A 17,967-nucleotide genomic window follows, 5' to 3' on the forward strand; every position below is an offset into this window, starting at 1 on the left:
CTTGGAAAGCAGCAATGTCTCGAAAAAACTCACAGAACTTATCAAGGACTTAAATACAAACAACAACCCAAATAAGAACAAACTTTACCTTAACGCAGCATCTTCGAACTACAACTGGTATTCGCCAAGGCGACAGTCTCAGCCCTCTGTTATTCAACACAATCATGGATCAAGTAATAAAAACCGTCAAGAATACTGGATTAGGATATCGAATGGGAATGCATAAAGTAAACATATTATGCTATGCCGATGAGGCAGTACTTACTGCAGAGTCAGAGGACGATCTCCAAAGAATGCTACAAGCTTTTAACAGACAGGCAGAAAAACTTAACATGCAAATTTCCACAAATAAGACCAAATGCATGACCATAACAAAGGAGCCTCTACGGTGCAAATTGGTAATAAAAAACAAAACTATTGATCAGATAATGTCATTCGAATACCTCGGATGCAAAATTACAAGCTCAGGATTTCTGGAAGAAGAAGTAAGGAAACAAGCCAATAAAGCTGCCGCAATATCAGGACATCTTAATTATCCCATATGGAAAAACAAACATTTGAGTACAGAATGTAAGTCAAGAATATACAAAACCTGCATACGACCAGTGATGACATATGGTGCTGAAACCAGAGCTGAAACATCAGTAACAAAGAGAATCCTACGAACTACTGAAATGAAGACCTTAAGAATGATAACTGGATACACATTGAGGGACAGACAGAGAAATGTAGACATAAGAGAAAAGTGCCAAACAAACGACGTTGTCAGATGGATAAGGCAGAGAAGAAGAGAATGGAACCAGCATGTCAATAGAATGGGCCCCGACAGAATGGCCATAATAATTCGCAACAACGTACCCCATGGCAGAAGACCTACTGGACGACCACCTAAACGTTGGCAAGACAGTTGGCAGTCAACCTCGCAAGAGTTGCTTAGACGAGGAGGAAACCAGAACTAAACAGGCGATACGCCTTCTAAAAGAAGAAGAAGAAGAAGATACAGGGTGTTTCCCAAAAAAGTTACACATTAAAGTTGTGTTTTTTCTAATGGAACACCCTATATATTAATTGATTTTCGGATTCTAGGAAAAAAATATAGGTGAATTGTATTAAAGAAGCATATACCTAAAATCTAAGGATTTTGACATATTTCACATTTTGTGAAAATTAAGAGTAAATTTTAAATTTCGATAACAGCTAATTTCGAAGCCAAGTTACTCCTTTATTTTAAATAAAACACCCAGTATATTTTCTCCGGTGTTCAATGGGGAATTTATATATCTTCAAAATATTGTTAAGGTTGCCCACACCTCAGACAAAGATTTTCCTAGATATTTTAAATTTTATAATTTTGCGTCAGTAGATCTTTGTTATTTAAAAAAATCTAGAATGGCTGTGTGATATACCTTTTGTTAATTTAACAAAAATTAAAGATTGTAGAGTAAAATATTCAACGGTAATAAAAAGGTACACGTTTAAAACATATTTTAATTATTACAGAATTAAAACTAGATATAAACCTATAATTATGTGACAAAAATTAGCTGGATGAAATCAAATGCTCAAAATACTAGATATATTATCTATACAAGATATACAATCTTTCCCGTTAACTGCATAAAATTATTGTGTTTTCAAAAGGATTTTTTCATTTCAAAATGCATATGTGGAGATCTACCTCGAAAAGCAGCTACAATAATTTCTCCCATGTTGTCGACAATAGTTGGTCGAGTTTTGTAAACACTGTCATTAACATATCCCTATAAAAACCCAGACTAGATAAAATCAGGAGCATTTAAGTATTCTATGTATTGGTGAATACACACTGCAGTCACCAACTAATAGAATCATCAATTCTCTCTGATGTAGGATAAGTTTGAATTTCCGGTAAATTTCTGAGATTTTTTTTTATTTTAACTGACACAAAATGATAACTAGCTGTTAAAGTTGGACTATAGTCTGTCCAACGAGAAGATCCTTGACAGTGATATATGTGTCTGTCATTTTCATTTCAAAGTAGTTTATTTTATTTTACAAAGAAATAAGTTGGTACAACTGGAACGCATAGCAGGAAATTATTATATTTAAAATTTGACTGACAAGTGATTACTTCAAAATATTGTGAAAACTGTATAAAACTGAAAAAATGTAATCGAGTTATTTAATTTAATAAAACGGTATGTGTTAATACAAAACAAACAAGAACAAGACACCACATACCAAAAAATATAAAAAGAACTATTTCTTACTTTCAAGCTTTATGAAACTTCCCGCATTTATGATTATATTTATTAATATAACTTATGTACAAATACAAATTTGTAATATTCCGCAGGAATAAATAAAACAACATAAATAAAACAAACTATTTTATAATTAATAACACTTACCAAATTTTATAGGTACCTTAAAGGTTGATTAATTAACTTTAATCTTCTTTCTTCTTCTTGTGCAGTACTAAAATCCATTATTTACGTATCGTGTGATGTCGATATTTTACAGCTACTCCAGTTTTTAGTATGTGTTTAGTATGGTCCTTCTACCACATTCGAGATGCACTTATCTACGACGAGATGGTATACGAACTTTAATGATGGTAAATTTATTGGTGTATAAGACTTTTTGCCTGGGCAGCGAGTATTAACCATAAACTGTGCTCTGGGTCTACAGTTAATTTTCACTCGATTTTTCCTCCACTTGACTTCAAAAGACACAAAACAGACGTAATAACACGAATCAAAATACATCATCTTCCAAAACGCAGGATATTTGAAAAAACTGACAAAAGTTGACACAAAATTATAACCTCTAATTTGGCAAGACTTTGACAAGCGTCAAAAATCTAAGGGCGAGTTCATACGCATCGGCGTCCGTTTGTCGTTCATCGTTCCGTCAAACCAATAAAATTGAAATACGATCTGTCATTTTTGAAATAAACCAATAAAACTGGTTAAAAACAACAAGAGACGACGCATGACGGATTTATATTTAAACCCATCCATAGTTAACTTAAAAATTGTTAGAAACTTTTTTTACTAAAATAAATAGATTGGTAAGGGACGTCATCTGCTTTTTTTCTGTCATTGTCTGTCGAAATCTTACCTGAGAAAAAAAACAGAGTATAGTTAGACAGCTATATTGAAGTAGCGTCAGACATATCACAGCCACCTAGATTTTATCAAATAATAAAACCGACCTTGCAGTAAATAAGTATATAACTAGTCTTGGTATTGGCCTTGGTCTTGCAGAGTCCAGTTTTGGTCTTGGTCTTATGCAAAACTCTTGCAAGTCATTTTTTTTTTTAATAAATTTTTGCTAGGTGCACTTTCTATATAGAAAATCTTTAAATAAATAGTATTTTTGATAATTTAATGCAAACAAAACTTTAAAGAATGAAATTATTAGAATATTTGTCTGGCAAAAATGTTTATCTTTCAATATATTGTATGGAATCAGTGTTTCTTTCATTAAATTTTTTTGCAATAGCCGGGAAACGCTATTTGTAATAAATTAAAACAATAATTTTGAACAAATAAATAATTTCTTGTATCATATAATTGGTAAAAATAAATGCCAGACCGCGAGACAGCAACAGCCGTGCATGCTTGGTCTTGGTCTTGCGTAAGTTTTGCACTGGTCGGTCTTGCAGATCAAATGCTAGACCAATATCAAGACCGCAAGATCAAGACCAGAGTCGCTCATCGCTAATTCGGTTCTTAAAAGTATTCGAGTACAAAGTATTCAATTATAAAAATTTTTCGATTCTCCCATCACTTAACCTCTCTGTTTCTCCTCCTTTTACAGGCAACGATCTGGCGCGCGTCCTGCGCTGGGGCGCTGGGTACGCGGACGGCGAGGACCCCCTCAACCTCCTCAAGGACGTGATCGAGGCGGAGGAGATCCTCCTCGACCGCTGGACGGTCGTGCTGCACCCCGAGGAGAAATCGGAGAAGCCGGAGGACAGTTTGAAGCAGGTCAATTCCACCGGTAAGAAGAGGCAAAAACTGTCCAAATTGAAAGTGACCAATGAGCAAATTAAAAAAGCAGGTCAATCCTATGTGTTTTTCGATGTTGTTTTGCTGTAACTGCGCGCGACGTCCTTTTTACTCTATATTTTTCTCGTTGATTGTTTTCCGTGACTAACAGTTATTAACTTTTTTTTTTAGTCTTGTTTAACATTAAATAACTTATAAGTATTCTACAGAGTGTTCATAAAATTATACATAGACTCACCATTTCAGTGAATTTGTACAAATAAAATTGAAATTTTGGTTAAAGAAATTATTAACATAATATAAAACCAATTTTGTTGTCTTCAAGAATGGTATGATTGAAAAGATTTTTTTAAACTTTTCAATTCTTGAAAATACTTTAATCGAATAATCCTACATCAGAACCTACAACAGATTTCATATTTCTTAAACTTCATTCAGAACCTCGAAATTAGTGGAAGAAATTAGTGATCTCAATTAACTTAGAAGTTTATTCCTCTAATTTCAACTTTTTCCACTAATTATACTTCAAAATGTGTGAGTAATGTAATTTTGGCCTTTGATTATCATTGGTCAAGAGAAATTGTGGCAACAAATTAAAAGTTTATTGTTTTACAAAACTATTAGGCTTTCTCTACGGATACAACTGACTACCGCAAGCTATTGCTAGGACATTATATGTATTTTTTAGCCTTGTGATTGATCCTAAAATCTTTAGTATAAAGTATAATTGAAACCACTAATTTATTCCACTAATTGCGAGGTTCTGAATGAAGCTAAAGGTTTGTTAACATTTTCTATTAGGTGAAAATTACTACCACTAATTTTGACGTTCTGAATACGTACATTGAAATTAGAGGAACAAACTTCTACGCTAATTGAAACCACTAATTTATTCCACTAATTTCGGGATTCTGAACGAAACTTTAAAAGTAATTTTTGCTTGAAAGACACGGCAGATTCCAAAAATATAAAATTAAAAATGGAAATTAACGACTCTGTAACTATATCAAACTATAACTAACCTTTCCTGTTTTTTTTTGTTAAATACCTGTTATTAACACTAAATAATAAATATTACATATAAAAAACAAATACAATAATATTTAATCACATGATCAATATTAGAATTGAACAAAATTACGGCAAAACAACAATTTTTTATTATTCTGAATGTATTTGTTTTTCAGTTATTCGATTTTTTTATGTATTATTGTTTTGTTTAATTAATTTTATCCCGTCAATTGGATGTTTTTTTTGTGTAACAACAACAAATTGGTCTTTAGTTTGGACTAGTAAGAATTATTTCACCTCAATTTAGCGAAAATCATTAGCTACTCTAGTAGTTCACACGTAAATCCTACCAAAACTACAATTCCCACAAAAAAGTCAATCATTTTTTCTTATTATGAAAGACAGGTAAAATAAGTAAAATAACACAGTTAGTTTTTGCTTGTCTAAAAATTAAAAATGAAGTATAAAACAAAAAAAAATTAACAAAAATAATAGAGGGACAAAATTAAGAAAATAGATGTAAAATGTAAAAAAAATTAAACAAATTGTTTAAGAATTTTAATAAAAAAGGATATATTCCAACATTTTTAATACGAAATGTCAAATTTGACGGGTTAACACCTCAAATTTTACGTAAAGCAACGTATCTATGACGATAAGGAGACTTTCTTTTTATTTAAATTTTGGTGTTTAGACAAGCATAATGAACTGGGTTGGTTAATTTCACCTATCTCTAATAATAAAAAAATCTTATTTCAGACTTTTTTTGCGGGCACTGTATACCGGGTGTTGCATCGTCGGACGGGACATAGAAAATCCCATGTAAATTTTAATGGAGTCAATTATTTAGGTACCAGGGACTTGGTTCATATGGGCAAGGTCGTGCGGCGCACGACGGCGTCAAAGCCCCAAGGGCGCCTGCTGTTACTGACTTTAAAAAATACTAAAACCATTTTTTGGAACTTATCAACAAATTAACATAAAATTTAAGTAATACTTTTATCTATGAACGCCAGTGGTGAAAATATATTATCCACCAATGTCGAGCGCCGCACCTCTGGTCATTGGGAATTTTGGCTTAATATTATAATATTGGAGAAAGGCGCCTACCCTTATTTCGCACGACGGCGCCGAAAATACTTGGCGCGTCCCTGTTAGGTACTATTAAATTGTTAGAACTTTAGGATTTAAGAAGATGTTCAAATATTCCTCCGTCGACTGCTAGACAATAACCCAGGCGATCATAAAATTCTCTTCTTACATTGGTTAGTTGGTAAACTGAAATTCTATTGCATTCGGCAGAAATAGCATTTTTTAACTCGTCTAGATTTGGGTATTTTTTATCCTTGTATATCCTGTTTTTCAAATGGCCCCAGAGAAAGAAATCATTTGGCGAAATATCAGGAGACCTTGCTGGCCAATTTACTGTATGATTTAGGCCAATAACGTTTCCGTTAAAACTATTGTCTAAATATTCTCGAACAGCCAGGGTACTATGTGCCGGGCAGCCATCCATTTGGTACCAAACTTCCTGATTTTCCCTAGCGGCATCATGTAAAGCAGGTAAAATATGATTTTCGAGTAGTTCCAAATAATATTCTGCATTTAAATTTCGCATAAGAAATAATGGCCCGATAATATTGTGTCCGAATATCCCTGCCCAAACATTTACTTTCTGTGGATATTGCGTCCTTGTTTCGACAAACCTGTGTTGGTTTTCTTTGTTCCAATATCGATCATTTTGAACATTAGGTTCATTATTTAAGGTAAACGTGCATTCGTCAGTGAAACATGTTTTTTAAAAAATCCCTATCCGTGTTTGCTCTTTCCATCATATCAAAACAAAACGCCTGCCGCCGTATTTCGTCCCCATCTCGTAACTCTTGGTGCTTTTCATATTTGAAGGAATAGTATTTATGTCGTTTCAAAAGAAACGCTGTAGTGTGATCTATTCCTATTTCATCCTCAAGTTTCCTTTATGCTAATCTTTCCATCGTTCTCTTCCACGCACAAAAAACTTCCAAGTCGGTATCATTTATTGCATCTTCTCTTTGTTCCTGCCTTGCTTCACATCTGTAGTTATTTATTGGGTACCTTTGGTCTCAAATCTCTGGATATTCCTAGCGATTGTAGATTTTCCAGGTATCGGTCTATTCGGATACAGAGCAGCAAACATGTCCGACACCTTTTGATAACTATTTCCTTGATAATACTATTTAATCATCAATAGTTTTTCTTCGGTAGTGTAATTCATGGCTAATATTTTCGATGTAGGTATGAGTTTTTAATAATAATAAAAAAGCACTAAATAGATAAATTTCTGAAATGACAACTTTATTTGACAGTTATCTTTACCTTGACTGGTGCTCATAAGTAAATACAGGGCCATAAGAAAGGAGAAATATTTAAAAAGAACTCGGCGATAACTCGTAAACGGGCAAATTAAAAATATCTAAAGTTATTCTTTTGAATGTGGGTTTTAGTGCTCTTCCATAAACCTAAATAGAATTATTCTCTAAAATAATTAGGGAAGCCAATAATTGACCCCATTAAAATTTACTGGGATTTCCTATGTCCCGCTCGACGATGCAACAACCGGTATATTTCAGCATATGCATCATCTCCATTTGAATAGAAACACAATAGTAGACAGCCTTTTGTAGCTTGTATTTTAATATATAACGTAGTTTTTTGATCATATATAGGGTAGAAAGCGATAGTTCTTAGTAGTCCAGAAATGTATTTAAGACTCCCCAACCCACCTAAACACTTCACACAATACCGGGTGCGTCTCAAAAGTGGCTCACCCCTATAACTTTTTTATTTTCTCAGATAAAAAAACGAGATTTGGTATGTTAGTATATGACATAAATTAGGATTGATTGACGTATTCAATTGTTTTCTGTCACTTCCTCTTTCACCGGAAATAACTACAACTTTTGATTTTTAAATGGCATCCTCGGTATTTTTTTACTTTATTCCATAGAAAATGACATTTTGAATCGAATGATATATCGCATGTCAATCTTTGACATTTTTGCTTAAAACAAAATTGAATTTTAAATATCTATCTAGAGTGCCATGGCTGTGTTAAAACACTATTTTTTAATCAAGAAGCTTTGGAAAAATAGATTTGATCGTCTAATGTTTTCGTGTCTTGTCCTCGCCGGTTAAAAGATGCTGAAATCGTATATATCTCAATTTTTTCAAATGGAACGAGGATGGCTTATTAGCATATTTCGAAAAAGCATTTTTACGAATAATTTGATACCACACACTTGGTATTTGGAGTCAAATTGTCGTAATGATATGTCATTCTATTCAGAGTATCATTTTCTATCTAACGAAGCAACAAAACAGCGAGGGTGCCATTTAAAAATCAAAAGTTGTAGTCATTTCCGGTGAAACAGGAAGTGACAGAAAACAATTGAATACATCAATCAATCCTATTTTATGTAATATACTACAATACCAAATCTCGTTTTTTTGTCTGAAAAAATAAAAAAGTTATAGGGGTGAGCCACTTTTGAGACGCACCCGGTATATCATTAATAATTTTACAAGGCCAAGGTTGCTATAAGAAATATACAGGGGGAGTAAACAATAAGCCACAGGTCATTATCACATTTTTTTCGGGAATTACTAAAAATTCTAAGTATATTAATATCGGAGAAAAATATTTTTAACAATTTATATTATACAAGTGTTGGTAGCCTATTTGCAAGGTTTGTTAGTTGCGTTTGTGCTATGTTTACTTAATTTTATTTCCTATATATTTTCTAATTGGTTTTATAGGCAAAGTGTATAAATCTGGAACATTTGAACTTGAATTACAGAGAGATTATTGTGAATTTTTGAAACAAATTGTATCTTATGCAACGTGAGCAGATCCATACTAAATACGTGAAAAATAAAGGCACAATTTTTACTAGAAAAATCCTACGGAATGATCGAAAAAACGGCGTCAAAACGGCCGGGAATGACGATCGATGATGATTTGCCGAGGTCAATCTCTAGAAGTCATTAACTAATTACGTGCCATAAAACTTACCTTCAGAAGTTAACACTAATTATAGAAAGATTAAAAAAAGATAGAACCATTCCAGACACAGAAATCTTTGTGTGATAAGGTGTTCTGGTGTTTCCCTATTTTCCCCATAGAATCTGCATTCGCAGTTGTTTCTTCAATCTCTGCAGCTCCAATCTACTGAGGTATTCACTGAGGAGATAGTGTCCTGTTAAAAACCCCGTAACACATAAAAAATCTAACGCCACCGATTAACAAGAAGGCATGTTAGGCATATTGTAACCTTTTCGCGATCACACTGAATTTATTGATATACTCCTCTTTTTATTGATTGGATGCAAATGTATGCTCACCCTGTATATTCCTTGGCCAAATTTTAAAGCATCCCTTTTAGTTAGGTATATTAATACAACATAACGACATTACCAGTGGCGTAGCTAGAGGTAAAACACTTTTTATAAAGTTATTAGATTAGCAGTTTTTGAAATATGAAATTACAATTTTGTGTCAAAAGTGACATTTGCAAATATAAAGATAATCAAATATTTTTCAGGGTCAATACATTTATTCACAAATTTATGTTGCTGATCTTTTAGAAAATATTTTACTGTATATTTTTACAGTATTTTATCTAATATTATACAGAGTGCCCATAAATAATTTACAAATATTACGCTAACAAGACTATAAATGGAAACATCCATTTTTCTTTCTTTAGTTTATTGTATGGAGTGTAGAGGTAAGGAGAAATAACTCCGTGCATTAAAAATGGTCAAAAAAAGAGAAGAATTAGGATGGCGCTGCTGTAGCAAGATCCTAAAATTTAAGACATGCGCCGAACATTTTAGAATAGATGATTAAGACATAAATATTTGACGTGAAGCAAACGCGAAGCCGCGGGTTTCAAAAAAATACAATTTTATTTTCATGTTGCACGAAATAAATTACAGATTTTTATTCAGCAGCAATAGACTATTATTTTAAGTCTATGACTACGCCCTTTTTTATTGCTTCTCATAAGTTATTTCCATAGACTAATGTCACGTACTAGAGATAGATTGGACACTGATATAAAACAAATAAGTCCGTCATTTAGAGCCACCTGGTGATCCGGAAGAAACTAATGGGGAGTTTTGGCATAACATAATTTTACCGTTCCGTTACTTATTAACGCTAACTAAAACGGTAACGTTATTCAAGCCCAAAATTATTCCTTGTAAAATATAAAATAATAAATAGAGACTCGTTTACTATATTTTATGTTTTATTAGATCATTAGAAGTATAACATATTCAAAACTAAAAATAAAATTATGAATACATACATATTAACCACCAACATAGAGTATATAGCGCCTATTTTTTTGATTTAACAAATAAATTATAATATTATAATAAAAATATTATAGACCACTAATTGTTACAGTACTATATTACCTACTATGTACTTACTTATTTATGATTAAACATTTTTTTTTATTTCGTTCATAAATGTATTATTCATCTAAGCTGTCTAAAAGGTCTTTGCTAAAAAAAGTTTAGTATCTCACACGAAAATTATGGTCGATTGTAAATATCAAAATGCACAAACTAATAAAAACACAAACTATAAACACAAATCACCAAACTTTCCGGTAAATCAGGAATATCTGAATTAATAATTATTTAAAAATGATTTATAAATAACTTGATGGATCAACAACATTTTGACAACTAGACCAAAACTAGACCATAGATGGTAGTAAATATAGAGGCTGTCATGTCATCTTCATATATAAATTAGAAATCTGTACTTTAATGTCTTTTGCGCCGTCTGGCGATGCGGAAGAAGCTAAATTTGTAGTTCCATAAAATTACCATTGAATGTCTAGGGCATGGTTATTTCGCAAATGTCATTCAAGACGACGAAAAAATATTCTGATCGTTTTAGCTTAAAATTAATGTTAATTATAATTAACACAGATAACATAAAATTATATGTTATCTGTGATAATTAAGAAAACTTTAAAGTAATAATAATTGGTGATGGGTTTTAAATAAATATAATGCAGCTTTAAAATAACTCCATACATTTATTTTGTATAAAAGTCAATAGTATGTGATTTTATTATCGATTATTCAGAAGCAATAGACTGGGCATCTTTTTTTATTGTTAACTTTTCGTAAATCTCATTCAAGATGAAAAACTTTAGCTTAAAATTAATGAAGCACTTAGTTAAATATTTTTCTAGTTAAATATATTTCTTGAAAGTACAATTTTAATGTATTTCCTACTTGTTTAAAAAAGGCAATAATTTGTTGAATGTCAAACTTTAAAATCATTAAAAATACATTTTATTTGGCTGTAAAGATATATTTTGTATATGTATATCAATAATCTTACAAAAAACCTTTACTACACTTTTGATTCATTCTAAATTTTACATATAATACTGAATTATCTGTATTTTACATACCTTAGGTTGGAAAGAAGATATCCTGTGTCATTTTATTTGCTCTTTTTTTCCATCTGTTCAAACAACTATCCATTACACACACTTTCCCCATTGTTAATAATGAATAAAAAATAAAATATGCCTAAAATATAATTTTTTTGTATTCGAAAAAGAAAAAAAAAAGCTTTTTGCGTATCAAGTACAAAACCAAAACATGAACTTTTCTTGTAATGTTTGGTTATGTTATTTTTATTCTCTTATCTATGGTTACTTTTCGTTATGCTTACGTTTTTAGCGCCACTGTGGTCATTTGGTGAACCCTTATTCTTCTCATTTTGTGACAAGTTTTTCAATAAAAGTCCCATAAGAGTTATTTCTCGTTTATTACTATCAAAAATAAAGGTAACCTTGTATAAAGTGGTTTATACGTAATTATAATATTTGTAAATCAAAATATTTGCAAGTTAATATTTATTCTTGAGTTATAACTCATTATACAGTCTCAGGGCTTTGACAAAAGCCAGTATTTGAGACAGTTAGTTCTCCATATCCGATATCAGTCGTACCAAAATTTATGGCACGAATGTTTGTCGTCTCGGCGTACTCAGTGATGAGGTGTTCTGGTATTCCCCTATATTCCCTACAGAATCTGCATTCGCAGTTGTTTCTTCAATCTCTGCAGCTCCAATCTACTGAGGTATTCACTGAGGAGATAGTGTCCTGTTAAAAACCCCGTGACAATCCGAAGACTGTTCTTATTTAAATAAAGAAAAATAATTGATAATTTCTCGGTCGTAAGTCCTGAGAAAAATCAAAGATTTTCTTTGATTTATGTAAGAACAACCTTCGGTGTTAAGAAGAGAGAAACAGGTGTTCAGAAATATATTTTTTATTTAACCCGAAGTAGCTACTGACTTATTATCTAACTACCGAATGATCGAGAAAAAACGGCGTCAGCGATGGCTATGAAATGAAGATCGCTGTCAATATATATGTAAATTTATATGGGAAATGTCATCGATCGTCATTTCCCAGCCAACGGGACGCCATTTTTTTTCGATCGTACGGTACTTCTGGTTAAATAAAAAAATACATTTTTTTATACTGGTTGTCATGAGTGTCGTGACCTTTTTAGTTTTAATTTGACCGTCATGAGTTATGATCCAGTGGGTAGATAGCATTGTAGTAGGGGTAATAGGATTTTTTTAAATTATTTTTATTTAGGCATAAACAACTTTAAACAAAACCTTTATTTTTGATCACAATAAACAGGAAAAAAATGGATGCATTTTTAGTAACGAATTGAATTTTTGATTGAATTTTTTGCATTTTATTATTCGGGTCTCTTCCGATAGCTACCCACTGAACATTACCCTAACCCACCTTAAACCAAATGGATGAAAATTGGTGTCTGAGAGTTTTTTGACATGAGAAATTTGATTTTGATGTCAATATGACTCCTACTTGTAGAGAGCGCCACCTACATATTTTTTAACTGGTTTGAAGACTAATAACTTTTCGTCCGTACCTGTATAAAATTACTGAGTAAAAAATATACATTTACGACATTTTTTACGTAAAAAAGATCTCTTGGTAAAAATCGCTACGAGTAATGGTTCTCGAGATATTTGGAATCAAAATTATCAATACCTGTTGACTAAATAGCTATCAACATGTTGACTAAATAGTTATCAAACTGAAATCATAAATTTGGAATGTTTTTGTTCAAAAATTCAACAGAAACTGTTTTATCATCATTTTTTCGCAGAAAAATTTATTATTAATTTAAAAAAATAAAAATTTATTTTTTAAGTCAAATAATTATCTATCATATCTAACGTATGTATTTTTTTGTCAATAATGACATGTATTGACTATTTCCATTCTAAATATCTTGAGAACGGTTACTCGTAGCGATTTTTACCAAGAGATATTTTTTACGTAAAAAATCACGGAAATGTATATTTTTTTCTCAGTAGTTGTATACAGGTACGGACGAAAAGTTATTACTCTTCAAACCAGTTAAAAAATATGTAGGTGGCGCCCTCTACTAGTAGGAGTCATATTGACATCAAAATCAAATTTCCCATGTCAAAAAACTCCCAGATACCAATTTTCATCCAAATATCGACCTTACTTCAGAAATTATTTTGAAAAAATCGAAATAAAAATGAAACTTCTACACCCTGTATCTCCGAAACTAAGCATTTTAGGACATACATTTACACGAACTTTTTTACTTATTTTTATCTGCAGAATATGCTGCCGAAGTTTCCGGAATACAGTTCGAACCACCCTGTATAGAAAGTAGAGAGGCCAAGTAGAAAATATTTTAAAAAGGAAAATACACTTGAAAATAGCCTTACCTTGAATTGTTTAAATTAACATCTATATCTATTAGATCCTAAATAACTTTTTAATGATCCAGTTGCTTAAAATAAACCATTTATACTGAATAGATGCGATTTTTTTTGCATTTTATTATTCGGGTCTCTTCCGATAGCTACCCACTGAACATTACCCTAACCCACCTTAAACCACTTACACCATCAGACTTTTACCCCAATCTCTACGTCCCTGAACGTTTTCTACAGTTGTTTCAGGCTCGACGAGCGAGGACAACTCCCAGATCCTGGTGATGAACAACTACTTCGGTATAGGCATCGATGCCGACCTGTGCCTCGATTTCCACAATGCCCGGGAAGAAAACCCAGGCAAATTCATCAGCCGGCTGCACAACAAGAGCGTCTACGTCAAAATCGGCTTGAGGAGAATGGTCGGGCAAGGAAAAGTGTACAGGGATCTGCACAAGCTGGTTCAACTAGAGGTGGACTTCAAAAGGGTGAATTTGCCGCAGGTTGAGGGGATCATAGTGTTGAATATTTTGAGGTGAGTATTACAGATATCTACAGGGTCCGGCAATAGTGCGTCGGGCATCTGTAGCTCCTAGAATAAAAAACTTGGGAATTTTGTTTAAGTGCAAACCTAAAGTATGTACTAGGATGTATTTCAGGAAAATATTTTAACTTCTATAGGGTGGCTCAAAAAAGTGTGAGTGGGATGATTTTTTTTAAATGGAACACCCTGTATATTATTGCATTTTTGGCTTCCTTTCAGATCACTTTACATAATCCTAAGACATGACTAAATATATTTCGATAATTTCAGAGATTTTAATAAATAAATAAAAATTATATATTTTTCAGCCTTTCTTCAAAAAAAATTATTAATAATACAAGAATTGTCCTGAAATCAAAACTATATTATATATTTACTTTAAAGAAATAAAAAATCGTAAATCATACAGAATGTTCAAAATTCTATGTCAAACTTTCTAAAAGATAAAATAATTTTTCTTTGTTTTTTTAAATTTAATTTTTTTATATAGATGGAGAATTAAAAAATGAACATTTGCCTTTAGAGTATTTCAAAATTTTTAACGGTTTCGCAGATATTCCCGGTTTTGTATTTCATATGGCATTTTCCACAGTAAATTTTTATCAAAGCCACCCAATGATTTTTCTCTCGTATTTTACATTGAAAGCGCCATATGAAATAATACTGCGTGTATCCGGAATACTATTAAAAATTTTAAAATACTTTAAATACAAAAAATGTTTATTTTTTTATCACTTAAGAAAGGGGAACACACAATAGATCTGTAAGGTCGCGGTGATTAAAGGTTGTCGCCCACTAGACCGCTGCGCGGCGCGGCGCTGGGAAGAGAATTTTTTCCGGCTGCGATGGGACTGCGCCCACTATAGCGCGCTTTTGAAACGCGGCAACGCTATTTAGTTATAGTCGAAGTGTTTTTTACTTACTGTAGTTTAGTTTTTAAAGCAATGAGTTCAAGTACGGACGAAAGCGTATTTTTTGTGCTCTTCTAACAGAGGAAGAGGAAAAAGGGGTGAGGAAAAGTTTGGACTCATACGATTAACAAAAAAAGAAAGAAGTTTGGAGAATTTTGCCATCTTTTTCCAGATTTAATAAAAGACAAAATCATTTTTTTCAGTATTACTATATATAATGGAAACATTTTACGCACTCCTCAATTGAGGGTTTTAGAAGAAAAAACACCGGGTATATCTACTCATCATATTTTTTCAGATGAGACAAATAACTAATATTTTTGATAATTCTTATTTATTCTGCTGTGTATATTAGTTATGTGGTCAAAAAAACCCTGATCTTTTTTATATATTTAGGTAATTAGAATTTAAAAATTGGAGATTGTCACTTTTGTTAAAAAGTGGAGATTGCCAGTTTTGTCTCTACACCCCTCAATTATATTAAATCTTTGATAGAAAGGCATTTCGTCCATCTGTCTCTAGTGAGGGAAGACTAAAAAAAATATCATATTCCTTTTATGAAAATCGATTTGCCTAATTTACCTTTAAAAATACAATTCTGCCATTGATACATATCACTAGTTCCTAGTCAAAAAGCCAACTGAAAAAACTCGAATGCAAAACTATTTCCCTTGTGAGTACGCACACTGCAACGCGCCAAAACGCAGGAGACGGAAAAAAGTTGCTAGAGAAGTCTTCCGACTTCTTGACGGAAATCCCGCGGCGCGCTTCTGCGCTGCGCGCTCTAATGTGCGTTGGTCCATTTAAATACATGGCAAGCGGACAAAAGAAATTTCCACATGGCGCCGCGGCGCGGCGGGCGCTGGCAAGAGAATTTTTTCCGGCTGCGAAGGGACTGCGCCCACTATAGCGCGCTTTTGAAACGCGGAAACGCTATTTAGTTATAGTCGAAGTGTTTTTTACTTACTGTAGTTTAGTTTTTAAAGCAATGAGTTCAAGTACGGACGAAAGCGTATTTTTTGTGCTCTTCTAACAGAGGAAGAGGAAGAGGGGGTGAAGAAGAAAAGGAAAAGTTTGGACTCATACGATTAACAAAAAAAGAAAGAAGTTTGGAGAATTTTACCATCTTTTTCCAGATTTAATAAAAGACAAGAGCATTTTTTTCAGTATTACAAAATATAAAGGAAACATTTTACGCACTCCTCAATTGAGGGTTTTAGAAGCAAAACACCGGGTATCTCTATACTCATCATATTTTTTCAGAAGAGACAAATTACTAATACTTTTGATAATTCTTATTTATTCTGATGTGTATATTAGTTATGTGGTGAAAAAACCCTGATCTTTTTTATATATTTAGCTAATTAGAATTTAAAAATTGGAGATTGTCACTTTTGTTAAAAAGTGGAGATTGCCGGTTTTGCCTCTACACCCCTCAATTATATTAAATCTTTGATAGAAAGGCATTTCGTCCATCTGTCTCTAGTGAGGGGAGACTAAAAAAAATATTATATTTCTTTATGAAAATCGATTTGCCTAATTTACCTTTAAAAATACAATTCTACCATTGATACGTATCACTAGTTCCTAGTCAAAAAGCCAACTGAAAAGACTCGAATGCAAAATTATTTCCGTTGTGAGTACGCACACTACAACACGCCGAAACGCGGGAGACGGAAAAAAGTTGCTAGAGAAGTCTTCCGACTTCTTGACGGAAATCCCGCGGCGCGCTTCGGCGCTGCGCGCTCTAATGTACGTTGGTCCATTTAAATACATGGCAAGCAGACAAAAGAAATTTCCACATGGCGCCGCGCCGCGTCGCGCCGCGGTCTAGTGGGCGACAACCTTAACTCTCTCCTAAATATTCTACATTCTAACACGACAGGATCGGGCTAAGCCTTAAGCAGATTTCTGAAATATAATATATATTTCCTTCGGCCACACAACCATGATTATTTTATATTATATTTCTGTCTATTTATATTATAATGTACTTTGTAATTAACTGGAACAAATAAACTATACTAACTATACTAACTATTTAAACCAAAAACTCGTAATACAAAACTAAAATGTCAAAACGAATGACAATATCAGGAAATAAATAAAGCGGCAACTTCACATTGTTTACAGCAGAGCTACCATCTGAATCCCCAACGCGAAATTTAAATTCCAGTTAAGTCAGCACGGCGCCGAATATGTCCATGGTTGGCAACAATGAATTTAAAAATCGTAACTAAAAGTTTAATTGATATGAAATATAGATTCTCTTCTTATTTGTACAGGGTGTCCCATTTTCATGTGTTTTGCAGGGTTTCTAGGTTATGAGTAGAGTTAGAAATACGCAGTTTTCATATTACTATGCTACTTTTTTATGAAACTAAAGATACTACACAAAGATTTGTCCTAGCTCTCTTAGTTGCATTTTTCGACCCCCTTTGTATCTCGGTTTAACTGAAGAATGTTGAGATATTTTACCTTGCTCTTTCAAATGAAATACTCTTTATTATATTATAAATAAACACAATTTTTATCTGACAAAATTTATTCAGTATATCCTACAGCAAAAATTAGATTTACCAAGTAATTTACTTTTTCTGTTAAGACGTACAATTTTTCTTTTTCATATCTTTTATTTTTTAAAGAAATAAACATTAAGTCCTGATATATCTTTATTCACATAACTATGTT

General features: G+C 32.5%; 1 protein-coding gene across 6 annotated transcripts in view; it reads left to right on the forward strand.

Annotated features, from left to right (window-relative positions):
* The window catches only part of LOC115886862 (diacylglycerol kinase theta), an 80,304-nt gene that overhangs the window by 54,299 nt on the left and 8,038 nt on the right, over nt 1-17,967 (forward strand). For 4 of the 6 annotated variants that reach the window (XM_030906178.1, XM_030906204.1, XM_030906210.1 and 1 more), the window contains 2 exons: nt 3,805-4,047; nt 14,062-14,356. In XM_030906178.1, coding sequence (XP_030762038.1) covers nt 3,805-4,047; nt 14,062-14,356 — 538 coding nt within the window. The remainder of the gene's footprint in view (nt 1-3,804; nt 4,048-14,061; nt 14,357-17,967) is intronic. The other 2 variants (XM_030906188.1, XM_030906197.1) reach the window with 2 other exon arrangements.

The sequence above is a fragment of the Sitophilus oryzae genome, unplaced genomic scaffold (assembly GCF_002938485.1).
Source record: "Sitophilus oryzae breed Bouriz unplaced genomic scaffold, Soryzae_2.0 scaffold_1146_pilon_pilon, whole genome shotgun sequence".
In the NCBI taxonomy this organism is placed as follows: domain Eukaryota; kingdom Metazoa; phylum Arthropoda; class Insecta; order Coleoptera; family Curculionidae; genus Sitophilus; species Sitophilus oryzae.